At 34.3% G+C, this 25,851-nt stretch overlaps 1 protein-coding gene across 1 annotated transcript; it reads left to right on the top strand.

Annotated features, from left to right (window-relative positions):
* The first annotated feature begins 1,410 nt into the window (after positions 1–1,410).
* LOC110624744 (UDP-glucose:glycoprotein glucosyltransferase) lies at positions 1,411–25,090 on the top strand. The gene is made up of 37 exons (XM_021770026.2): positions 1,411–1,702; positions 2,681–3,130; positions 3,242–3,395; positions 4,555–4,726; positions 5,024–5,097; positions 7,469–7,565; positions 7,640–7,752; positions 7,892–8,007; positions 9,138–9,195; positions 10,277–10,429; positions 10,528–10,626; positions 10,739–10,900; positions 11,052–11,120; positions 11,759–11,847; positions 11,931–12,093; positions 12,505–12,639; positions 12,748–12,853; positions 12,944–13,038; positions 13,174–13,286; positions 13,396–13,603; positions 13,903–13,971; positions 14,149–14,294; positions 15,533–15,634; positions 16,426–16,573; positions 19,152–19,208; positions 19,285–19,415; positions 19,576–19,664; positions 19,840–20,192; positions 20,308–20,403; positions 21,047–21,111; positions 21,767–21,869; positions 21,948–22,106; positions 22,198–22,338; positions 22,479–22,522; positions 22,624–22,738; positions 24,193–24,345; positions 24,456–25,090. The coding sequence occupies exons 1-37, from the start codon at positions 1,530–1,532 to the stop codon at positions 24,630–24,632; spliced, it is 4,947 nt and encodes a 1,648-aa protein (XP_021625718.1). The 5' UTR covers positions 1,411–1,529; the 3' UTR covers positions 24,633–25,090.
* The last annotated feature ends 761 nt before the right edge of the window (positions 25,091–25,851 follow it).

Here is a 25,851-nt window from a genome sequence, read left to right as displayed (position 1 = left end):
AGGAAGCCCGTCAGGGCTGTAAAAAGCCAGAGAGCTCACAAAGGCTAAAAAATGCCCGGAAGCTTATCGAGGCAAGAAAATGCTTGAAAGTACGCTAGGGCTGAAAAATACTTATACGCTCAATAAGGCTGGAAAAGGCTAAGGAGCTTGTAAGGGCTAGAAGAGGCCTGAATGATCCATGGGGCTAGAGAGAGCCCGAAAACTTGTCAAGACATTACTATATCACTTGAATCAATTTTTGTCAAACAAGATCTTGGATCTGACTAGTTAACAGGGCAAGTAAAAAGCAAGGACATCATGCGCTCATCCCGGACAAACAAGCCACATGACCTAGATTATGAAAACAATTGTCACTTTTGAATCAAAAGAATCAAAGACCAATGGAGGGACATCTGATGCTACATGAGACTCGCCCAAAGTAGACAGTGAGCTGTCACCATAAGATAGGTCCACGTTGCAAGGATCTGATAAACCTATATATGGTCCCATCCGTAGAAAAGCAGACCCGAGCGCTTTAGATTGGTTTTAGGACAGTACGACCTCAGGTTAGACAGACTCTCCCTCTCAACTTCAGGGTAAGTCTCTATAAGAAAGTTACTATTAAACAACTACAATCTAATAAATCCCTTTTACGCTTGCGATCACGAGATTTCTAGCTAATTAGCCGATGAAGTTCCCTTACCAACGAGCCGACCACATCATTGCCGGATTATCGGGAAATACTATATTTATCTTTACGGCGTAAAAAAAAGAATAATCACATAGGCAAATATATACTGTTGTCTTACACAATTATTCTTAAATTCTAAACATTATACTCACCTTTCTTCACCTTACTGATTGGAGTGTCAGAGTGACTATACCCACCACCTCACATTATCTTTTTCAAAAGTTTAGCTAATCACAATATAACTCTATTTTGACTATATTATTATTTTGGTTTCAGCAACATTAAATTGTGATAAATTAAAAATATTTAATTTTTTTATTTAAAATTTAAAATTTAAAATATAAATATACTTAATATAAATATTTAAATTCTTTTATCTAATAGGCTTTAAAAATAATAATTTATATAGTCTGATAAATTAATTAAAAAATTTAATCAAAATCAATTGAAGTTAATAATTAAAATTAAGATAAATATGGAAAAATTAAATTTATTATCTAATATTTTAAGTTTACTATATAAATACAAAAATTTATATTTTTTTATACAATAAAGCGAAAAATAAAAATAAAAGTTACGTGAATAAAAATTTGACTCTAAAAATAAAATGTTATTTCATAAAGTTAAAACCTAATCCAATAACTGGCCACCACGTCAAACAATGACGTGGCTACAAATTTACTAAAATGTCCTAATCTTCCAAGAAAATGACCAAAATGCCGCAATTTGTCAGTCTCCTGCCCTTTCGCATCGAAGTCGTCTCCTGTTCTCTTTCACTCGCCATTTTGTGTCTCTCGCTTTCTTTCTCGTCTTTCTATATCAATATCAATGCTGGATCCTTAACCTATTCGACCCGTTCATGTCTAGCACAATGGAAACCCGTTTCAGATCCGGTTTTTGTGTTTTCATCATTCTGCTGTGTGTGAGCTTTTCTGGGATTGTTTCCGTTTGTGGCGAGAGTCGACGACCCAAAAACGTGCAGGTTGCTGTTCGGGCTAAGTGGGAGGGTACTCCTGTTTTATTGGAAGCCGGGTATGCTCGTTTTTTTTATAAAAACTTTATGTAATGTATATTTTTGTTTGTGGCCTTTGATTTTTTTTATTCGATGAATCTGGAACTGGGCTGTTGTCTCTTAGCTGTTTTAGTGTTGAATTGGTTGTTTTTGTGAATGTTCTGGAGGAATTTTCAATCCAAAATTTCCTTGTTTTATTTTTCCACGACTTGAATATCTGCATTTGTATATGACTTCATTTTATTGAAGTAGAAGTGGAATGAATGAGCTGCCGATTCGCCTTATAGAAAAAATGTTGGAATTGGAATAAACGATACAATTATATTACGATTGAACCCATTAGGAAGGAATCAACTTTAGCTGTTGGATCTGTTCTCTAAAGGTTTTTTGTCTATGTTCATTTCACATAATTCAAATAGTAGCGTTGAATCCACATCTATGTGCGAGTGCCTTAGGCACTACTCCCCTTGGTTTAGCTTGATTTAGCTTTTGGAGTGAGTTAGGTCTTGCTCAAATTTAACATGTGATAAGGGCCTCTCACCATGTTGAGCCTCCGTTAAATATCTCATGCTAAGTGAAGTTCTAGGTGTATAGGGTAATGTGCCTCTCGGTTTGGGATAGGGGTATTGTGCAAGGGCCTTAGGCACTCCTTTTGCTCAAGGGGTGAGTTAGGCTCGACCAAAACTTAACAAGTAGTTTGGTCGTCAAGTGCCTCAGCCTGCAATTATATCTGAATTATGAGGAGCATTTTTTCCCTGTAATTTACAATAGTTATCCTTTACTAGGTAAATTCTCAGACATGTTAGATCTTTTATCCAATGTACCGTATGGGGGTAGGGTTGCTTAGCTATCATCCTGTGTTCTTGAGCCTTTCCATTTTGTGACATTTTGTGATAAAGTTTATTTTACTTGCATTTTCTAATTTATTAAATCTAATTTTCTAAATTTGCAAAGTGTTATTCTGCACAAACATTATTTTATTTTGTTTCTTGGTATAGTGAATTGATATCTAAGGAGTGGAAAGATCTGTATTGGGAGTTCATTGAAGTCTGGCTTCGTGCAGAGGAGAATGAATCTGACTCTCATACAGCAAGAGGTTGCCTCACAAGAATTGTGAAACATGGACGGACACTATTAAGTGATCCACTGGCATCACTTTTTGAGTTTTCTCTTATTCTGAGATCAGCATCCCCAAGATTGGTGCTTTACCGACAATTAGCAGAGGAGTCTCTTTCTTCTTTCCCTCTTTCTGATGATGGTATTTCAAACAATGATAGTGGAGGAATTGCAGAATCAAATGAGGAAAATGAAAGTAAAAGGTCAGATCATTTGCTTGTTGGTATAAATCCTAAGAGCCCAGGTGGAAAATGTTGCTGGGTGGATACTGGTGGAGCATTGTTCTTTGATGTTGCAGACTTGCTACTGTGGCTTCACAACCCCGCTAAACTGTAAGTATTAGTGTCATCTTTTTCTAGGTGTTCTCCATCTCTTTTGAGTTTGGTACTTTTTCTTGTGCACAAGTTCTCTTGATTTTATTTTCTTATTTCTTGGTTACACAGTGCAGGAGACTCATTTCAGCAGCCCGAACTATTTGATTTTGATCACATCCATTTTGATTCTCATACTACAAGTCCAGTCGCTATTCTGTATGGAGCTCTTGGAAGTGATTGTTTCAGGCAATTTCATGTGACACTGGTTGAAGCTGCTAGACAGGTCTATTACTTTGTTTTAGAACATTGTATATTTGAACTATCTTTTTGTATTACCTGCGTTATAGAATATTTCAAATATCCTTTTATAATTTCTTATTCCATTTTCCTTTGGCTTGGTTATATCTGATCTGATAGTGTTGAATATTGATACTTGTATTATTGGAATCTTCTCTTTGTATGGTTTTACATAAAAGAGAAAAAGAGAAATAGAATGGGGCCCTTTATTTTAGAGGAGAGTGATATAGGAAAGGGCTGTATGGTATTAACAAATACTGGGGAACTCGAATGATCTATGGATTATTTCTCATTTATCTAATGGCACAAAATTTATCTTTTTAATTGTGAAATATATCAGATGGATTCTACGTGAATTTTTATAAAGCTACTTTGATGTAAACCATTTGCATGGTAAAAGTAACTTTTACCATTAAACTGAGTTATGTCCACCACTGACATTGTGCATGAGTTCCAAACAAATATCCTGACAATAGCTGCATTGAGTTAATTATTTAGTATTCTTTGAAAGTTTGATTGCTATAAGTAATCATGTTGTTGAGGTTGCTTTAATATTTAGTTCTACTGTGAAAATCATGGCTTGAGTATTTGATCAATTTATAATTACTTAAAATTTGGACGCTTATAGTCTGGGTATAGTTGCAGAGAACAATAAAACGATAGGTGTTTTTCCCTAATTCTACTTATAAAATCGCTTTTCTTAGTGCAGATTCTTCCTGCAAATAACTGACTTATGCTTCTTAGGTCACAGTTTTTTCCAAGTGGACTAGGAATATCTACTTTAACTGCTAAAGTTAGTATCAATTTGCTTATCAAACATCTGAAGTAGTTTCTTGTATTTCTGGGTTTGAGCATGTCTTCTTGTCATTATGTAGGCTAAAATCCCTAATTGTTCTGATGCAATTACCAGTTAATGCTGTTAAAGTTTTGCACTTTTGAAATATAAAATGCTGCAAGTAGTTGAATTTTTTCCTGATAGATTAGGAAGGAAGCGTTTCTGGAAAATCATGAACATCCTGATACATACAATTTTTTGCAAGTTGTCTCCCATATGCACATTGATGCATGTATGTCCTAACAATTTCCAGGATGCCTGTGTCTGTTTTTCTTTCAATACTTGCTGATAATTTGCATCGAAATTTCAGGGGAGGATAAAATATGTAGTTAGGCCAGTTTTACCGTCTGGATGTGAAGAAAAAGTTGGCAATTGTGGTGCTATTGGTGCCAAGGACTCCTTAAATTTGGGTGGTTATGGCGTTGAACTTGCATTGAAGAATATGGAATATAAGGCTATGGATGATAGTGCTATTAAGAAAGGTCAGAAAGCCAACTTATTTTGTGTGTACTGTTTTTTATATCCTGCTCACCTCTAAATGTGAAGCTTCATCCTTTTTGAGACCAACCACTATTTTGCTTCTCCTTTGGGCATTATGTGTTTGTGCTTGGGTTTCATCTACAGTAAGCATTTCTTTAAAAAAAAAAAAAAAGAAGACTGTAGTAGTTTTCTTTACACTCCTGCCCTTTGTGTTCTTAGTACAAATATTCTTCTTGTTTTATGTTGTATAACTCTGCTGTTGAAAGATTGTTTCCTTAAAACATGAGGTTTGATTGCAGGTGTCACTTTGGAAGATCCACGGACTGAAGATCTTAGCCAAGAAGTTAGAGGGTTCATTTTTTCCAAAATACTGGTTTGTTGTCCTCAAATGTTGCTTATACTCTATTATTGTTATTGTTATTTTACTTGGTTTTATTACTTGTTACTAGTCATGACTACTCTGCAGTCCACTGGTCTCCCCTCTCTATTATTTTAGGGTTGTCGCTCACCTATTGATTGTTGTTATTGGTTCATTGAAATTTTTTGATATTTGTGTTTAGCATTTATTATTAGCAACTGAAAATTCCTACAATAAGTTGGAATTGTTTTTCACATAAGATATATTTTAGTTTATTGCATTAGTGGTCTATTATGAACATGGTCCTTTTTTTTTAATTTTTTTTTTTTGTCTTGATGAGAAGTTGACTTTGTTATTGATGATTGATAACATAGATTTTGACTTGCATGCTTGTGGGGTTTGTGACTTTGTGTACCTTTTTCCTGATTATGAACATGCCTAATGTAAATGAAACCCCTTGAAATCACATGGGAATTTATGGGTTTTACGCCTGTTTGGTTGTAATGAAACTCAGCTAGATAAATTTGTGTGGTTTAACAAGTGTATTAAAAAGTTAAAATGCACTGTGAAATAAGATTCTTCAATTTAGAGAAGGGTGTGTGCTCCTCCGACCTTAGTTTGCAGAATTGATTAGTAAAGACTTTAGGCCTGTATTTTGTAAACCATTATTGGGTAACTTGCTTTATCAGTTACATGGAGTAAGGAAAGAATGATATTTGGCTAAAAACCTGCCTTCATCATCTTGATTTATTAATGTAATATAAACTTTAAGACTGAAACTAACAAGGAGACAAAATAGTGGCCAAAACTACGAACCTGACAAAATAGTAGCCAAAACTACGAATGTGACAAAGTAGTAGCCAAAACTACGAATGTGACACAAAGTAGTAGCCATGGGCATTATTTGAAGTGCTAAGTGTGGAGCATGAATTGAAATCATGCTCACTGCCAATTGTTAAAGCAGGGGATGTTTCAGGCATAATGTATGGATGCAGCAAATTCTAAATATGCAGAATGCATTTGAGGAATAGATGTTCAGGAAGTTGATAAATTTGCAAAATGCATTCAGGAATAAATACATCAAATAAAAACATCAAATCATAATTTAAAGTTACCACTTGATACTAGCTCAAAATGTGAAATTTTAAGTTAAAATCAATCTAAGGAAGCTGAATCCCCCCTATATTGCTAGAGTGTTGGGGGATTTTGAAGAATACTCTAAAAACATGACAATGGTGACTGAAGAAGTGGGGATCCTCGCAAAAGGAAGCTGGAAAAGTGATCCTTGAAAAGGGCCTCATTGATTTTGGTAATGGCTGTTGTATTGGTAAATTAATGGCATCCTCGTGTTCTGTGCCAAGACAATGGTATCAGGGCATTCGAAATCCATTAAATAATGACTACTTTTTGAAACCATGGTGTGGGGTTGTGCCAGATTTTAGGTGAACCAAGCAAGAAATTTCAAAAAAAGAAAAGGGGAAACAGGTACAGGAAAATTAGTGAAATGTGGATTCCAAAAGCCGATGCAACAATTTGGTCCTGCATTTCATTTTGGAGGTTCTTTTTGTAGTTAGTCATTTAATGGAAATAGTAGATATATTTGAGATTGAATATGGTGACAAAAAGTTCTTATAAAATGTTATTGTTAAAATTTTTGGTCTTTTTGTTGGGTTTGGAAAGGTTGGTTTCTCATATGGGTGTGATTGGACTTAAGAGTGTATGGCTCATGTATTTATGCATTGCTCAATATTAGGTGCACGTGCAGACATATTTTTTGACTTCAAGATTGCTTGAAACTTATGGCCACATAAAAGGGAAATTTTGTCATTTAAGGGGACAAAACCATGGGGACATTTATGGTAATGAAATAGTTCTAATGGAGTAGAACACATCAGGTGATTTTGTGTCTAGGAGAATTCTTGGAAAATGCTTGGTGAAGAGTGAGTAACATACTGTTTCTCATGGACTTATTCCCTTAGTTTGTGGTCTGTTGCACTAGGTCACCATGACTGCCATGTCTATATCTATATGATCTCTCTCTCTCTATCTCTCTCTCTCTCTCTCTCTCTTTTCATGTTTGGTTATCTAAAGTTAAATATTAGCGTGAGTTTGACACTAGTTACTCTTTAAGGAAACTGCATTTCTCTTCTCTATTATCCTTCTTGGATTAACTCTTTCATTTTTCTTTTTTTTTTCTTTTCGTGAAAAAAATTTGCCTCTTTTATGCTTAAAGCTCTGCTATGGCTTGTGGAAGCTATTTGTCAAAGTGTCTAAATCTTGCATATTGAATGACTCACAATGATTTATTGTGTTCATATTATTTTCTAAGCACTAGCAATTGGCTTACTTATTGTAATGATGATTTCTTTTATGTTTTCATGTGCAGGAACGCAAACCTGAGTTTACATCTGAGATAATGGCTTTCCGAGACTATCTACTTTCATCAACAATCTCTGATACACTTGATGTTTGGGAACTAAAAGGTATTGGCAATTTGAGGCTTTATTCTTGATGGTTTAGATAAACAGGCTTTCTCTGATGTTTTCCTTTCCAACAGATTTAGGACATCAAACAGCACAAAGAATAATACATGCCTCTGATCCTTTGCAGTCAATGCAGGAAATCAATCAAAATTTTCCTAGTGTGGTTTCTTCTTTGTCTCGTACGAAGGTGTGTATCATGTGGGATATGATGTGGACTTGATTCATATATATGGATAAAATAACAGTTGATATATTGATATTGTAATTCAAAGAGAATCTGCTGTTGGTTGTTCTGATGAAACTGCTTGAATGTTGATATTTTTCAGCTTAGTGATTCAGTGAAAGATGAAATAACAGCAAACCAGCGAATGATTCCTCCGGGCAAGGCCTTAATGGCTCTGAATGGTGCTTTAATCAATATCGAGGATATTGACCTCTATCAGTAATGCTTCTTCCCACATTAGACTTTCCTTTCTTTCTTCTTGAAGATCCTACCAACTATGTATTTATTGTTTTTTTTTTTTCTCTTTATTCCATCTAAATTTGAAAGTTCTGACTGCTGCCCTTGCCCAATATCACACTTGAATACTTTTGAACTGCTACAGCTTACTTCAGGAATCAGGACTGGGCTACAAGCTATTTGATTTTATTTCTGTTTTTGCCCCACCTCTTTAAATGAGCTTCTGGGATATTAGTTCCACAGTTAGTGGCCATCCTTTGTTCTAAATAAGATATTCTTTTCTAGTCTTAAGGCTTGTGCTTTTGCTATTGTTTTTCTTAGCCTATAGTTTAGCATACATGGGTAATTATAAACAAGATAATTATTTCTACGTGCTGTTCTTCAATGTCCATGATGTAGGGTAATTTCCTTCTTTTTGTGATTATTTCATAATTGCAAGGGGAGGGGAGGGAGAAAGAGAAACAAGAGTAAATGTCACTTCTAAGTGATGCTGCTCAATGGCACTTCCTGCAGTCCTTTGCTAAAAATTGAGGCTAGCAAACTTAGGAGGTTAGGCTTTAATTTTTTGACTCCACAGTAAGTACTATATTTTTAGATTATTAGTTCATCATTTACCACCTAAATTTTATATTTTCTTTAGGCTATTGCTCAAATTTAATATGTATCAATAAAAGAGCTTCAACTTCCAAATAAGTCAAACCAAGAAAAACAGCACTTTGCATAGTTTGATAACTGGCTTAACTTACATAAAAATTTTAGAAAGACGAAGCATGAGGGACAAAATCTGTGGCAGTCAGTTTGCTTTGAAGATCCTTGACAACCTTATTGAGTTGAATTTCTTGGCCCCTAAAAGTCTATCCTGGATCCGTGTGCTCAGTTTGCTATATCATCTAATGTTAAATAGCATCTGGTTGGTAGATAAGGACATCATAAGTAATCCTAAAGGCTATTTACACTTTGGTCTTTCCACAAGCCAGATGTTTTGTTTCACTTGCATATAAATTTAACCGCCATTTTATTCTGGCATTGACCTTTTTTTTTTTCATTTGGATCTCTTCACTAACATTACTTATGTAATTTGTAACTTTTTATTTTCATGCTTTTCTTTTTAGGTTGGTAGACATGGTCCAGCAGGAGCTGTTATTGGCTGATCAGTTTTCAAAACTGAAGGTGAATGATGCTAAGTCGTTTGTTAGTTGGAATAGTGATGCAGAAGGAGCAAAGAAGGCACTGAAAGCTGTGGGAGTAGGAGTCTAGGAGAAGTCCATATTTTAATACAAATTCATAATCTCCTCAATAACATATTAGGATACCCTTATAAGGAGCACCAACTGATCAAAAAATAATAAAAGAAAATGCAATTGGAATATGAAAACCTCCTAGTTGGTGTAAATATTTTGCCAATGATCCTAATATTTAAGTCAAGTAAGCTTTTAAACCCTAATTAATTTGAATCTGCTATAGCCTTTTCTTCCATATTCAGCAAGGTCTAATGCTGCAAAATTCTTATTCACTATTCTTCACCACATCACTCAAGGTCTACCCTTTCTTCATCTGCCGAATATGTTAATTAATATGATATTATCTTAACTAACATGAAATCTCCTAATATATCTGTTTTCCTAAAATAAGAATTCTTAGTCAAAAAATTGAAATATGAGATGGATCTCTATCAAATAGTATAGGTGATGAGCACCCAGATGAAATATAAAGAAACATATTGTGTGTGTATGTTTATATAGTACCAAGCATGAACAGTTCTATGCAAAAAGTTAGAAAAAAAGGATCTGGATAGTTGGGAATATCCATCAAATTGTGCTTGACTAGACCAAAGGTGAAGCCTCCACCTTAAGATTTGCGCTTGAAATTGGCCTAAATTTTTTGTGTGAATAAAATGACTTCCCTAATTTGAAATGTCCTTCAAGTTGCTGCCAAAATAAGTAAAGTATGAAATTAGAGGATGCTGTATTTTACTAGTTAATTACTTATCTTTTCACATACTGACAAATCAACATATTGCGATAAGTTCCAGGGGTGTTTGGCATTGAAACTGTAGATGACATACATGACAGTCAAGTCTTCATTGCACTTGTTTACATGAAAAAATGCTAGAGTTAAAAAAAATAATTATTGATGCTTACTTTGTAGGTTCTAGAATGGATTTAATGTGTCAGGATGGATTGTAGTCTCTTGCAATTAATTTCAAAATTTCCCTAATTATATTAAAGAGTTGGTGCTGCTAATCCTTTAGGTTCCTCATAGTGCGATCCGGAAACTCTTGTCAACTATGTCTCCTCAGGAGTCAAATATGTTCCGTGTTGATTTTCGATCAGCTTATGTTCATTATCTCAATAACTTGGAGGAGGATGCTATGTATAAGAGATGGCGAAGCAATATAAATGAGGTAAGTTACTTTTCTCTGCAAAATTTTTCCTCTTGAGACTGGTGGTTTAGTTAGTCCAAATTCCTTGAAACTATTGCTTTTTGTAATTCTTTGTACAGATTTTGATGCCTGTCTTTCCTGGGCAACTACGGTACATCCGCAAGAACTTGTTCCATGCAGTTTATGTTCTTGATCCAGCCACCAGTTATGGTCTTGAGGCAAGTTATTTTCTTTCACTTCCTTCCTCCCCCTTTCCCCTGCCATCAATAATTAGCACCTCAATTGTGTTACTGACAACTTTGCATAATGTTTGCTGCTGCAATTCTGCAGTGCGTTGATATGATTATATCCTTGTACGAGAACAACTTTCCGATGAGATTTGGGTTGATTCTGTATTCTTCAAAGTTTATCAAGAAAGTTGAAGTGGGTGGTGGTGATGTCCATTTATCTGCTGTGGAGAATGAGAGTCAAAAGGAGGATATATCTAGCTTGGTATTTCTTCATTTTCCTTTTGCACGTCTTTATGATGTTTTATTCACAGCTCTCATTCTTGAACTGTCTGCTCCTCAAGCTACATTCTTGCCTCTTTGATTGCTCACTTCTGGCTGCTAATGAGTTTCATTCTTGACAATTTGTTTTGCAGACCATACGTCTTTTCATTTATATCAAGGAAAACTATGGAATTAAAACAGCTTTCCAGTTTCTAGGCAATGTAAGAGTTCTTCATTCTTTGGCATACATTTATTTCTAACGTTTGTTGGAACATTAGTTGCTTGATACGAATTCCCAGTAGAGTATTGGTGAAAATCCAACTGCTGAAGGCAGATGTATTAGTTTGAGAACTGGAGGTTGTTCCTTCATTGCGACGTGATAAATGTTAGCACTAACTATTAGATGATTCCTCTCTTACATATAAGAGGAAGAGATTTAAGAAAGATGGAATTATGAGTAATGGAGGGAAAGTTAGTTGAATTTGGAGGTAAGTTGGGTGCGGGTAGTTACTTTGTTTAAGAGAGTTATTCTGTTAACAGAGTATAAAAGTTAGCTCAAGAAGTCTAAAGCATTCCAGATCATTGAGTAATAATACTGTCTCTCTTCCCTCCTATTTTGTCTCTAATTCTCTTCTATTTCCTAATCCCTATTCTTTCTCAGCTCTCTTGTTAATTCTTTCAGTTAGGGTTTCAATTTTAAAACCCTCTTAGGAAACCCTAAATCAGCACTTAATGCTGACCAATAGCCTTTGCATAGGGATGTGACAGATAAATTGAAATTCTTCTTGTGTAGTGACATGGCTGTTGTTAAAGTTTCAATTTGTCTAAAGAGACGTTATTCCATATGCATATGTGACAGATAAATAGGTTACGCATGGAATCAGCAGAGTCTGCAGATGATTCTCCTGAGATGCAACATGTGGAAGGAGCATTTGTTGAAACAGTTCTGTAAGTTTTTAAATGGCTTTTTATGGTAAATTGCATAATATGTATGACCTTTTCAATAAGTATTCCCTTTTTTCTTTCTTTAGACCAAAAGTGACGTCTCCACCTCAAGATATATTGCTAAAACTGGAAAAGGAGAAAACTTATAATGAGTTGTCAGAAGAGAGCTCCATGTCAGTTTTTAAGCTGGGTTTGTACAAACTGAAGACTTGTCTCTTGTTGAACGGTCTTGTTTTTGATTCTAGTGAGGTAATGCTTCTGCTTTTCTATTACAAGTTTACAACTGCTCTTTCGTTTCTGAGCTTGTAACTATAGTTTTGTATCATGTGAAATTCTGTGTAGATCCTTATACAGTGGGAATAACTTTTAGATGGATAACTTAGTTTGAAGGAAGTATAGTAATTGCCGAGACACTATTTGCATGGGATATTGAAATAAAATTTTCCTTTTAAGTATGTGAATATATGATTTTAGTTTACATTTGGTTTATGCTAAGATTTTCTGTCATTGAGTTGACCTATATGTTTATATATTTTTGTGTCCTTGATCTTTTAATTGCATGCCATTGTGGTGCCATTCTGTAATTTTGTTTGACCATTGTCTCAATGTCATGGAATCCTTATGCCTGCTCATGAAATATTTTGGTTTCACTTTGCACAGGATGCTCTTATGAATGCCATGAATGATGAGCTTCCTAGAATACAAGAGCAAGTTTACTATGGACACATCAATTCTCATACGGATATTTTAGACAAATTTTTGTCAGAAAGCAGTATTAGCCGCTATAATCCTCAAGTAAGTCATTCTAGGATTTCATTACTTGATTACTGTTTTCCTCATTACTTGATTATAGTTTTCCAATTGGTTTTATATAACTTATATCTTGCTGATATTTACATTCAGATCGTTGCTGAAGGCAAGGCCAAACCCAGGTTTATTTCCCTGAGTTCATCAATTCTTGAAGAGGAGTCTGTGATTAACGATATTAGCTACTTGCATTCTCCTGACAGTAAGCAGAATTATTTTTAGAAAAGTGACATTCTGCTGACAATTTTCTTAGTTATTGCAGTATGACTTGTTTATGATCTAACTGTTGCAGCAATAGATGACTTGAAGCCAGTAACTCAACTTCTAGTTGTTGACATCACAACAGTCAGAGGGATAAAGTTGCTTCGTGAAGGAATTCTTTATCTGGTTGTTCTTCATGATTAATGATCCTAAATCTCTACCTGTCCACTTTGCCTTATTGCAGTTTACTGCTGCTACATCTTTGTTTCCAACCACTGTCACTGCCATTGATATGCTTCTGATGTATTCATTATGCTGTAGATTCGTGGGTCAAAAGTTGGTCGATTGGGTGTTATATTCAGTGCCGACCATGATGCTGATTTACCTGCTCTTCTTTTCATGAAGGCTTTTGAAATTACTGTGTCATCTTATAGGTTTGTAAATTCTTACTGATTTTGTTTCTCCAGAAACTCATTTTGACTGCATGAATTAGGTATATGCTTGATGTAACCGTATGATCCCTTGCTTTATGGTTTATTGCAGTCATAAAAAGAGTGTGCTGAACTTTTTGGATCATCTGTGCTTGTTCTATGAGCAAAATTACATCCTTGCACCTTCTGTAGCAGCTGAAAGCATAGCATTTACAGACAAGGTCTATGAGCTGGCTGTAGCAAATGAACTGTCACTGAAGGCCTACAAATCTGATCTTCCTGAATTTTCTGTTGACATAATGAGAAAACGTTTGAATAAGGTATATGACTATAAATTTCCTGATCATTTGTACTGATGACTGTTTGAATTTGACCGCTAAAATTGATTTACTGTTTGATTCTGCTAAATATTATCTTGTGTTTGTTGTAATGGTAAATTTTATTGCAGCTTCTCACAAACTCTTTGTTTTATTTGCATTTCTTTATTTTTTATTTTTTTTTTTTTTGGAGTTGTTCATTATAGAGTTTATGGTTAGTTGATAGACTGATTTGCAGTGAGCAATTTGCACTTCTGATGATCACAAAAAGTCATTGCTGACGATTACTATGTGATATACAGGTTGTGCAATTTTTGTACAGGCAACTAGGGCTTGAGGCAGGTGTTAATGCAGTAATTACTAATGGAAGGGTTAGTCTTTATTTGGCTCTGTAAAACATAAGAAATGCTAGTTTTATTGGATCAATTTCTCAGTATTTATTTACTGATGATATTTGTTTAGCACTACAGTATTTCTAAATTTGATTCAAGTCCATTAATGTTTGTTCTGTTACTTTTGTTTTAACATGTACATTTGGTATTGGACAGGTGACAGTTCTGAATAATGAAGAGACCTTTTTGACGCATGATCTAAATCTGCTGGAGTCTGTGGAATTTAAGCAAAGAATAAAGCACATAGCAGAAATTATTGAAGAAGTACAATGGCAGGACATAGATCCAGATGTGCTAACAAGGTTTGTTGGTTTTCTGGTCCTTTATTTGTATCCCCAAAACACAGAAGCCCTGGACTTGGATTCCCTCTTTTTTGGTTTCTTTAAATAACTTTATTCAACAAGTAGCCGAAGGGGGAATATTGTATTATCAATTATGTATTTAATGGGTAGGAAGTTTAACACCAGGGGTCTCTCACCAAAGAGTGCTAGCTGGAGATGCTTTATTGTTCATTGGCTTCACAAATATACCAAGGATCTTTGCTATGCAGTGCTGATGTGGGATATGAGTCAGGATGAGAAACCCTGGTTTAGGGGTGGGAGCGCATTTCTGGGGTTGTAAGCATAAAACACAGCCTATAGTGTTGAGGATAGGTGCCTTTATGTCTATCCTTTGTGAGTGTAGTTCAAATTCTATCTGGGTTGAAAAAAAGTTAATTTGGTGGAATTGTAATGAAATTATTCTTTTTCCCAAATCCTTATAGAGTGCTTGTATCTTTATATTTTCTATCTGATAGTGGTACCCCAAGTGAGTGCCCAAGTTAGTGGGAAGGAGATTACTTGTATAGATTCCATGATCCATCCTTGTCTTTGTCCAAGGAAATATTATGGAAACAGGGGTCAAACAGTCTCATCACTCAATTTCTTTCAAACTTGCTGTATTATACCTACTTCAAGGTGAATGGTTTGGATCGTGTATTGAAGTTGTCATGATCCTTGCTCCTTACCCATTTTCCACTCCGTACTAAGGGTTTCTTTATTTCTTCCTGTGTCCCATTCTTCTCAATGGATTTCATACTTGGTACAATGTTTCTTCAAGCCAAATATAGTCTTGAAATTTCCTCTGGTCTGGGCCATCTTGCCCCCTCTTGTGTTGCTTTTCTACTGAATTTAGCATCTTCAGTCAAAATTCCAATATAAATTCTTTCTAGGTTCTTCAATTATTTTGCTGTATTGGCATGTAAATAGATAGGGACTAGGACAAACAAGGCTTCTAATTAATTCCCTTTTTCACGCTAGATATATAGCTCCTAACATCAATCTTTCCTTTTCCCATTCTTTATTGGCCATTTCTGTATTATTATTATTATTATTATTATTCCCTAGGAAGTCCTTTTATCCTTGACAAAGATTCATTTTTCCAGTTTGTTTGAGAAGTTAGTTGATTTCATCCATTCAGATGACATTATGCAGATTTTCAACATCTTATCTATTGAGTTAGAATGGAACATTTATGTTGATTTTACTAATTTCACATGCAGCAAATTTGTTAGTGACATTGTTATGTCTGTTTCATCTTCAATGGCTTTGAGGGATCGAAGTTCTGAAAGTGCTCGTTTTGAGATTTTGAGTGCAGAACATAGGTAAGAGATCATAATTCCTATCATGGTGATTTATTTTTCCGCTTTTTTCTGTAGGGGTGAAGGATTAGTGTTGCTTTTACAATTTTTACTTCATCTCTTTTCCAATTTTACTGTATCTTTGTCTATTAGTTGTCTAGTCTGGATTGTATCTTCTTTGATTGTAAAGAGAACACTCAATGTCTATTCCTCCAATTCTGAAATTGCATTTTTGAGAAAGAAGAAAATGATATTAATCCAGGGATTTATATCACTGACCACCTTTTGTCACAAGTATCTCATTGATATCCTCTCATTTACTACCAATGCTGGGGAAGAAATTAGTATTATTAGTGCACAATTTCAATAGCAAATATCAGTTGCTTGTTTGTAATAGGTATAATACGGACCACGATAATATGTTATGACTTCGGAGGCTGCAATATTTTATTTATTAAATAATTAATAATTTAAGTTTCCAAATTCTATTTGGGCAAAACTTTCTGTTTATTTTGCTTTATGTTCCAATTTCTCTAAAGCTTCATTGGTTTGGTATCTCTCAATTCAGAGTTTCAATATTTATTGCTCTTTAGTTCTAATGCCTTTCCTGTATTGGTGCAGTGCATTATTATTGAAAATGATATTTACTAAATGATTAATAATTTAAGGTTCCATATTCTATTTTTGGCAAAATTTGTTGTTGATTTTGCTGTATATTCTTGTCTATCTCTAGCTTCATTTGGTTTGGTATCTCTCAGTTCAGGTTTCAACAATTTGTTGCTCTTAAATCTAATCCTTTTCCTGTATTGGTGCAGTGCTGTTATTGTAGAAAATGAAAATTCCACTGTTCATGTTGATGCTGTAGTTGATCCTTTAAGTCCAATTGGTCAGAAGGTAGCCGCACTGCTTAGAGTTCTAAGGCAATATATTCAACCAAGCATGAGAATTGTACTAAACCCTATGGTGAGTCAAAACTCTCAGTATCCTCCTCTCTTCCTGTGTTATTTCTTATTCTTTGTAACCAGCTGCTGGTATTAGGAAATAGAGAAGTTAGAAGAGAGTTTTCTAATTGGAGGTCAACCAACCCACAGTCCGCACAGCAGTTTGCATATTTATTCACTCTATAGATCTAACATGATAACACTTCATATCAGATCTCAAATGGCAACTTTTGTCTTTCTATTTGGATCAAAGGGTTGCTTCAGATTCAGAGATTATCCTTTGGTTTGTTGTGAGACAAGATGGTGTTTTTTTGGCTTCCATGTGGCATATGCTCCTAGAGCTCTTGAGGAGAGGTTGTTAGGGTAATTTTCACCCATTGAACCTAGTCATTATTTATTGCGGTCACTGAACTTTAATTTATTTTAAAAAAGCTATCAACAATTAAATACTTTCTTGAAATAGTCACCCAGGTGAGATGTCAGTGGATTTCCGGTGAGGCGCATATGTGGCCTATCCTACGTGGTTTAAAATAATAATAAAGATTTTTTTTTTTTAGCTACTACAATCTCTAAGTCTCTAAATTTTTGAATTTTGCTGATTGGGGCTCTACCTGGAAACCAAATATATTTTTATATTTGTAGTTTATATATAACAATACAAAACATTAATAATATATATTTATTATTTTTAATTATACAATTATCTTATTAAAAAATAATAATTATAGATTAATTATTAGATTATATTTTCTATCATATATTTTTAATTAGAAAAATCTTTACTTAATTTTATAAAAAAAGGTACTTGCAAACTACTCACTCAAATATACAAAATAAATATAAAAAAGATGTATAGATATCATAAAATATGAGATTTAGTAGCAAGTATCATATAAAAACAACTTGCATTAGTGTATTTTTTTTTTTAGAATTTGATGAGATTAAAAAAAATGTAGTCCTATAAGTTTTTTAGGAAGAGAAAAGAAAAAAAAAAGAAAAAAAAACTGTATTAATGAAATTAAGGAGAGTTCAATGGCAATAGTTATTACTACTTTTACAATAGGTAATTTTTATAATTGAAGATAATGTTAAAGTATTTTTTAAAATAGGTAATTTTGTAGTATTTTCAATGAATTAAATTTTAATTAATAAAAAATAAATACATTTTTTAGTTTTTTCATTGAAAACAAATAAAAAGATTTAAATTGAATAGTTTAAAAAAATAAAAAGACTCATTCTTCACTTTTTTTATGCTTCATTGGATTTTTTTGGGAGACTTTTATTTCAGTGGGTTTTTTATAATTTCTAGTGAAGAAGCATAAGATAGAGAGTTCTTTATAAGTTTATTTAAGTGGCCAAAAAGATATTTTTTTCCCTTTCTATTTTATGTGGTAAATGAATTTTTTATTATTATTGTTTTAAGCCACATAGGTAGGATAAGCCCCATAATCGAAAAATTAACCTGAATCTCACCTGAGTGACTATTCCATACAAATGTTTAAACGTTGATGACTTTTTTGAAATAAATTGAAATTTAGCGACGGCAATGGATCAGGGACTAAAGTTTAGTGACTAAGGATGAAAATTAGCCGCAGTTGTTATCCATCTTTGTGGCAGGGTGTTTAGCTTTTTTCTTTGGTTCTCGTTTACAGTTGAGTTGTTCATGAGGATTGCTTGAGCTTTATGTTGTATTCTCCTTTCTTTTTTCTCAATGTTTTTCTTTCTATAGAGAAATGAATTGCTGTCTAGTGAAGCAAGCAACTACAGAAAAATTAGACTCATCTTTAAGCATATATTGTATATTACCTTATAAAAGAGAAACCCAAGTTCCTGCAGCCAAAGAATAAAAAGAAAGAGATAATAAAAGTATCTAGCTTAAATTAGTACAAGTGACATCCATGTGATATTGGTTTTAAAAGTAGTATGTGAAGAAATTGTTTTAAGCATGCCGTAAAGCTGAACAATTTCAAAAGGCAAAAGAAGATATAAATTGGGTGATTGCAAATTTGAGGTGTGCTACTAATTTAGAAACATTTTTAATATTTGGATTGATTTTCTGCTTAAGGGTATGGATATAATCAAGCCAATAAGAGGCCCATTACTTTGATGACTGGCCTGATTAAGTCGAAGATTCTATTTTTGCTCAAACAAAATGATAATTCTTTTGCCTTAAATGTTTCTTTTGTTATGAAGAAAGATGTTCCCATATTTACTGTCTAACTCTGATTTGGATTGGGAAGCTTTTTGCTTGATGAACCCTGTGGTTAGAAGCAGCCAATTCATGTATGAACGCTGAAGTACTACTCTGTGCATATATTTTGGATACTTACAATTTGTGGCGGACCTAACTCAACAGTTGACCTTGTCTTTTTTATTTCTCATTTGATGTGTCTTATTATTTCTCTTTTCCTGTAATTTATGCAGAACTCTTTTTTCCCGTGATTTGTGTCTAGTTAGTAGCTACTGGCTGAGCCACTGGCTTGCATCACTTAGGACATATTCACTGAAGTTCACATACTTCATCCTGCAACTGACTTCAACAAGTAACTTGGGTTCTTTATTTGCATTGAGGAACTAATAAGTTTATGATTTTCTGGCAGAGTTCTCTTGTTGATCTTCCTTTGAAGAATTTCTACAGATATGTAATACCGACCATGGTATACATCTGATTTAAAAAATACATTAGTATTCGGTTTCTGGGACTGGTGTCTTAGTTGTTTTATGACTTTTCAGGATGACTTCAGCAGTATTGATTACACAGTCAATGGCCCTAAAGCTTTTTTTGCAAATATGCCACTTTCAAAAACGCTTACCATGAATCTTGATGTTCCTGACCCATGGCTTGTTGAGCCTACTATTGCTGTGTATGTTCCTTCTCTCATCAGATGCATTCTGATAACTGGTTATATTTTCCTATTTAGACATATTATGCAAAAGGTTTGGAGGTTAACTTTATCATCAGAAATATTGTATACTGCCTTTGTGGCTTATTATTTTTGTTTCTGCTCTCATCAAATGTTTCAGCCATGACTTGGATAACATTTTACTTGAGAACTTGGGAGACACAAGGACATTGCAGGCAGTATTTGAACTTGAAGCTCTTGTTCTTACTGGTGAGAGATTTTGTTTCTTTGAGAGCTGTATGATTTTGGTTTCATGTAATTTTAGTGTAATGAATGGGGAGAAAGTTCATACTTATAATTCAAATAAGTCATTATGTATCAGTTCAGAAAAAGGGTCATTATTTATCAATTAGGTACTTTCATATTAATATACCTTTTGATATAGGTCATTGTTCTGAGAAAGATCAAGATCCTCCTCGAGGCCTTCAGCTGATTCTTGGAACTAAGAGTATGCCCCACTTAGTTGATACTATTGTGATGGCCAATTTGGGTTATTGGCAAATGAAAGTCTCTCCTGGAGTATGGTACCTTCAACTTGCTCCAGGTCGAAGCTCTGATCTTTATGTTCTGAAGGAAGATGGAGGTGGAAGCCTTGACAAAATTTTGTCAAAACGTATCACCATAAATGATTTAAGGGGAAAAGTAGTTCATTTGGAAGTGGCAAAGAAAAAAGGCATGGAGCATGAGAAATTGCTGGTTTCTAGTGATGATGATAACCATTCTCATAGGAAAAAAAGAGTGAGTTCTTAAAACTAGTGGCTAACATGGCTGGTGCAAAGTGAACTGACAAGTTCCAGGTTTATGAAGTTAAGAAATTGTGGCCTGAAAACCCTTTTTTGTCTTAATTTTATAGGGTACTCATAATCACTGGAACTCTAACCTTTTGAAATGGGCTGCTGGTTTTATCGGTGGTAGTGGACAAGCCAAGAAGGATGAGAACACATTAACGGTGAGTTATTTTTTAAATACTCTCTCTCTCTCTCTCTCTCTCTCTCTCTCTCTCTCTCTCTCATGTGAATCCATAAATTCTTGTTTCAAATCCTTCAGAACAATTTGGTAAATTACATAGGCTATGTTTAGTGATATAATTTGTTAGTCGCACTGTTGCATTAATATATGCTGCTTGAGGAGTGTTACAATTTGCTACTGTTGTTTCCAAAAATTTTCTGAGTATGCATTGGATCATCTCTCTATCACGTAGTGATATACATTTAATTCCTTATCATTGTTTCTTGAATTTTATGCTTTAATTTTGGGCTGTTTGTACTTAGAATTCATATGTATCGGAAGCTGGAGCAGAAAACATGGAGAATAATATGATAATTAAGTTGTCTTGATAATGTACCTCAGGCTAATGTTCTTTAGGAAATTCAAGCAGTTTTCTTTAATTGCATATTCTCAAACTTGCAACACTAATGCTCTTTTTTTAGCTATAGATGATTATCTTTAGTCATGTGAATTAGCTCTTGAATTCTCATTTGAGATATAAAGAATTTGTGATCACATGCTCTTCTGGAACTGGGGATATCTCGCGCATTTATTTTATTTGATATGCTTTTAGGGTATTGCTTAGTTTCACATTTTCTCCTCAGGAGCGTAGGAAGGGTGGCCGGCAAGGAAAGCCAATTAATATTTTTTCTATTGCTTCTGGACATCTGTAAGTGTGCCTTTTCTTTTTCTCAATTGTTCTCTACGTCTGATTTGTTGCTGATTTCTACTTAAGCCATTCTTGATTCACATCATGGAGGATTAAGGAAGTAAATACAGAATAGAGGACGAAAGCATTTATTCTTCTTAACTGAGTTAGTTGGAGCTAAAACTGGAAGATTAGATATGATCATATGAAAAACGAGCTTCTAGTTTTCCCATCAATGTCGAGTACCTGTAGATATATTTCTACGGTGATTATGTCACAAGGGCTTAACTCTATGCTATCAACAAACAGGGTCCTTTCACATTCATTTTTGTGCAACTTACTTGCAGATAGAAATTGCTTGTTTTTAGGTGCATATACAGGTTGCTAGCTATGCCATGTTTCATGTGGAGGAATTATATTAACTCCTAGGCACATGATAATAGACAGATAATGGCAAATTTGTTATTGGGAAAATGAAGATTGTAATTTCTAAAATTGCACCCAAATTCTTTTAATTGGGGGCTTCGTCTCCATCCTTCGTGTCACTATATCTTATCCATTCATCCATTCTCTCATGGATGCATGCATTTGTGTACATGCAAGCACTTGCTTGTGTGTACATCTCAAAATGCAGAATTTGTTGTATGTTAATGTAATTTGTTTTGGGGGTTGGCAGATATGAGCGGTTCCTGAAAATCATGATTCTAAGTGTCTTGAAGAATACCCATCGTCCTGTAAAATTTTGGTTTATAAAGAATTACCTTTCTCCTCAATTTAAGGTAAAACTTATTCACATTTTTCTTTTATATTTTGCAGTTTAACTTGCTCATGATCTTTGTCTGTTTATAAACATGCAGGATGTGATTCCACACATGGCACAAGAATATGGTTTTGAATATGAACTTATCACCTATAAATGGCCTTCTTGGTTGCATAAGCAGAAGGAAAAACAACGAATTATTTGGGCTTATAAAATTTTATTCCTTGATGTTATCTTTCCTCTCTCTTTGGAGAAGGTATTGGTGTCTTTATATGTTCATCATTCTTTCATTTATGTGAATCTTTATTAGATATTTGCATAACACACATCAATGTATCCATGTGCAGGTTATATTTGTTGATGCGGATCAGGTTGTTCGAGCAGACATGGGAGAGCTGTATGACATGGACATAAAAGGAAGACCTCTTGCATATACACCTTTCTGTGACAACAACAGGGATATGGATGGATATCGATTTTGGAGACAAGTAAACCTTTCTTTTATTATTCTTCTTCAGTAATTTGCATCACTTAAGTTTAGTTTGCCACTGATGTCTGCTTGAATTCATTTGATGTTCGTTATTGAATCTCCTCTTGCTCACTAGTTCCCTTATTTGCTTTGGAATAGGGTTTCTGGAAAGAACATTTACGGGGGAAACCTTACCATATAAGGTACAGAATCATTTTCATGAATGTGTCATTCCTAATTTCATGAGTTCTATTTAACTCTTTCTGGGCAACTAAGGGCTTAACATCTGCTGCAATCCATGCAGTGCCTTATATGTTGTTGATTTGGTGAAATTCCGAGAAACTGCAGCTGGGGATAATCTTAGGGTCTTCTATGAAACTCTCAGCAAGGATCCAAATAGTCTTTCCAATCTGGATCAAGTAAGACGTTGGCTTAATGTCTCTTCTCAGCATGTTTTATTTTATTTCATCATCCATTTTTTATTGATTTAATTATCATTAATAAAAATTTGTAGTCTTCATATGAGGATGTTATGTTAACATGGTCTCATGGAAACAGCTCATAGATGGGATAAGTACATTTTGGTAAAGGTTAAGAATTAAGATGCAACTCAAATATTTTATCCATGCACAATATACTCTTATGGCTGTGTGCTGAAGTGAAAAAGGAAAAAAGAAAGAAAAAAAGAGAGTGGGTTGAAGCAATATGCAAGTAGATCATATACCAAAACTGATGTGGAATAAAGCGTTGTAACTGATTTCATATTACAAAAGCTATATCAAAACTTTGGCCATAACCAGAGCTGAATAGAGGAAAATGAGTTGAATAGCTGCTCTCAAACCAGTTTGTCTCGATGCTTTGTGGACTTGTTATTTGGGATAGAGTCAACAAATAGGAAGGAGAGGAAGCTCTTTAACTACAGAGAGCAAGAGCAGAGAAAAGAAATCTATATGGGGGTGGGAAGGCTGCTATGGGTATTACAAGTGATTGTCATTTTCATGCATGAGGTCCACAATTATCTTTAGAATGTTTTTTCACTAGGAGTTTTGATAGGAGAGCTTGCTTCAGAATTTTTTTTTTTATAACAACCAATTGACAGCTACATGCTTTGTGATCGGCTTGCAAGTAACTTCTATGCTGCTCTCAAGCCATTTACTTTTCTTGATATTGCTTCACTTTGAAGGACTTGAGTTAAATTCAGTAGACTCATGGAAACACAAAACATATGGATAGATTAATAAGGTACTTCATTGTCAAAGTCTTGTAAAATAAACGGTGGATGTAGCAATAAACATAGCTATATCTGCTCGGTTTTTTTTTACACTTTTTTTGGCTAGTTAACACTATGCTTTGTTGTGCTATTATGGACATCCTGGGATGACTCTGCTAAATTCGCTTTTCCTAAGACAACTTTCATCTAGAATTTGAAGGTTATACTTCTTCAGATTTTTATGGTTATACTGAATGTACTTTTGAAAATTATCCTTGAGCTGCTGTTCAGATAGAAGCTTAGCAATTTGGAGTTTCCACATACCCAGTCTGCAATGCGTTGCTTAAAATATTCAGATAAATTCCATTAGACTAGTAATTATTGGGACCTTTTTTTCTCCCGTCTTAGGTGTAACTGCGTTCTTGTTTCTCTGCTTGTTGCTTCTGATTTGTGGCTTGTATTGTATATTATATTCGGTATGGAGTTTGGTCTAAAGTTTATATTTGGACTTGTCCTTGAGCTTTGAGTATGATGCTATCAAGTAATGAACTCCATGGCTACTTCTTTTTCTTGTTGATATTATTGCACCTATAACTTGTCTTTGTAAGATGCTTGACAATTTTGCATATCGCCTTCAATTTAAGATATTGTTCCCGTTTTCAGGATCTGCCGAATTATGCTCAGCATAACGTACCCATCTTTTCGCTCCCCCAAGAATGGTTGTGGTGTGAATCATGGTGTGGTAATGCCACAAAATCCAAGGCAAAAACTATTGATCTTTGCAACAATCCAATGACAAAGGAACCCAAGCTTCAGGTGACTTCATAATTTTGTTCAGCTATGACTTGTTTATCTGATCAGGCATACATTGCCTTAATATTATCCTGTTTAAAATGCTCTATATTTTTCATTTCCCCTTCTCTTAGGGTGCAAAAAGAATAGTTTCTGAATGGGTAGATCTAGACTCGGAGGCAAGACAATTCACTGCAAAAATCTTAGGTGATGAAGTGGATCCTCAAGAGCCTGCATCTCCCAATGCATCACAGACCTCGGTGACAGATGACTTATCGACAGAAGACAAGGAATCCAGGGCAGAATTGTGATAGACATATACATAATTTCAGCTGCAGTTCATGAGCACAATCTTTCTTAGAGGTTAGGCTTATCACTTATCAGATACATCTTCCCTTTGAAAACTTACCATATTAACCAGAAATGTGGATGGTAAGGAGAAATTTTGGGCGATTTTTCTTGCAAGTGTAAAACCAAGCTAGTTATAACAGATATTGCTGCAACTACATATTGGTTTATCAACACAGTAGTACTTGTAATACTAACTGATGAAATCTGTAGAACTGAATAGCTTCCACCATTATTCTGATCTGCCCTTGGTTCTAAAAAGCCAGTAGAGTAGATGCCTGAGTTTTGGAAGAGAGATTCTATTTATAGCTAAATTAAGTGCAATTGAGGATTTTGTTGGGTGTACAATGCAAGGATGACAATAGTGAAAGCCAGAACCTGATTCTCTTTTATAATGGCTTTTTGTTGAGAATTAGTACCACTTCCATTTTCCTAGCTGTTTAGTTTCTTCATGCTGCTATTCCATTCCATCTTATCCAACTTTTCCTTGGACCATTTCTCTATTGATGCGTTTGTATTTACAACTCTAAACACGTTTTTTCTATGAAAATTAATTTATAACGTACATGTTTGTGTATTAGGTCTCACGAGATAAAACTTACTTTGATATAAATTATGGAGCACGACCACATGAGAAACAACTCGCGTAAGTCGAAGTGATGATTGAAAACAGAAGGTTGTCTTTTAGCCCTTGTTTGGATAACGTTTCAAGGAAAAAGAAAATAAAAGAGTGAAAAAGGAAGAAAATAAAAATGATTATAAAGTTACTTTCTTTTCATTATCAACATATTAGGGAGAAAAATAGGGGGGAAATAACTTCGGATTGACTCTTTATTTTATATTTTATGTGAATTGAAATATGTTAGGCCAGAAAATTTTAAATTAGAATAATCCAATCAAATTGAAGTAAAATAAGTTGCAATTAATTTAAATTAGATATATTAGTAAAATAAAAAGGGTATGGAAAGAATTTATATGGGTGGAAGAAAGAGGAGCTTTTAAGACTCATTAAAGGAATATTGGACCACACAACTCCTCTCCTCTCCTCTTTCTTTCTTTTTTTTCAATTTTTTTTCTAATCGATCTAAACGTTCGAAAAAGTTATTTCCTGAAATTTTTTGAAAGTAATTTAATTGAATCAGAATAAGTAACTTATTTTTATTATATTTCAGAAAATGAAAA

This window comes from Manihot esculenta, chromosome 10, assembly GCF_001659605.2.
Source record: "Manihot esculenta cultivar AM560-2 chromosome 10, M.esculenta_v8, whole genome shotgun sequence".
Classification (NCBI taxonomy): Eukaryota; Viridiplantae; Streptophyta; class Magnoliopsida; order Malpighiales; family Euphorbiaceae; genus Manihot; species Manihot esculenta.
Note: the sequence above shows the minus strand (reverse complement) of the source record. Positions and strands in the feature narration are given on the sequence as shown.

Excerpts from the sequence above, each read along its gene's own strand:
- LOC110624744 (XM_021770026.2), top strand. The coding sequence starts at position 1,530 with ATGTCTAGCACAATGGAAACCCGTTTCAGATCCGGTTTTTGTGTTTTC. Across the intron at positions 10,430-10,527 it reads GGCGAAGCAATATAAATGAG|ATTTTGATGCCTGTCTTTCC; the intron begins GTAAGTTACTTT and ends TTCTTTGTACAG. Across the intron at positions 15,635-16,425 it reads ATTTTGAGTGCAGAACATAG|TGCTGTTATTGTAGAAAATG; the intron begins GTAAGAGATCAT and ends GTATTGGTGCAG.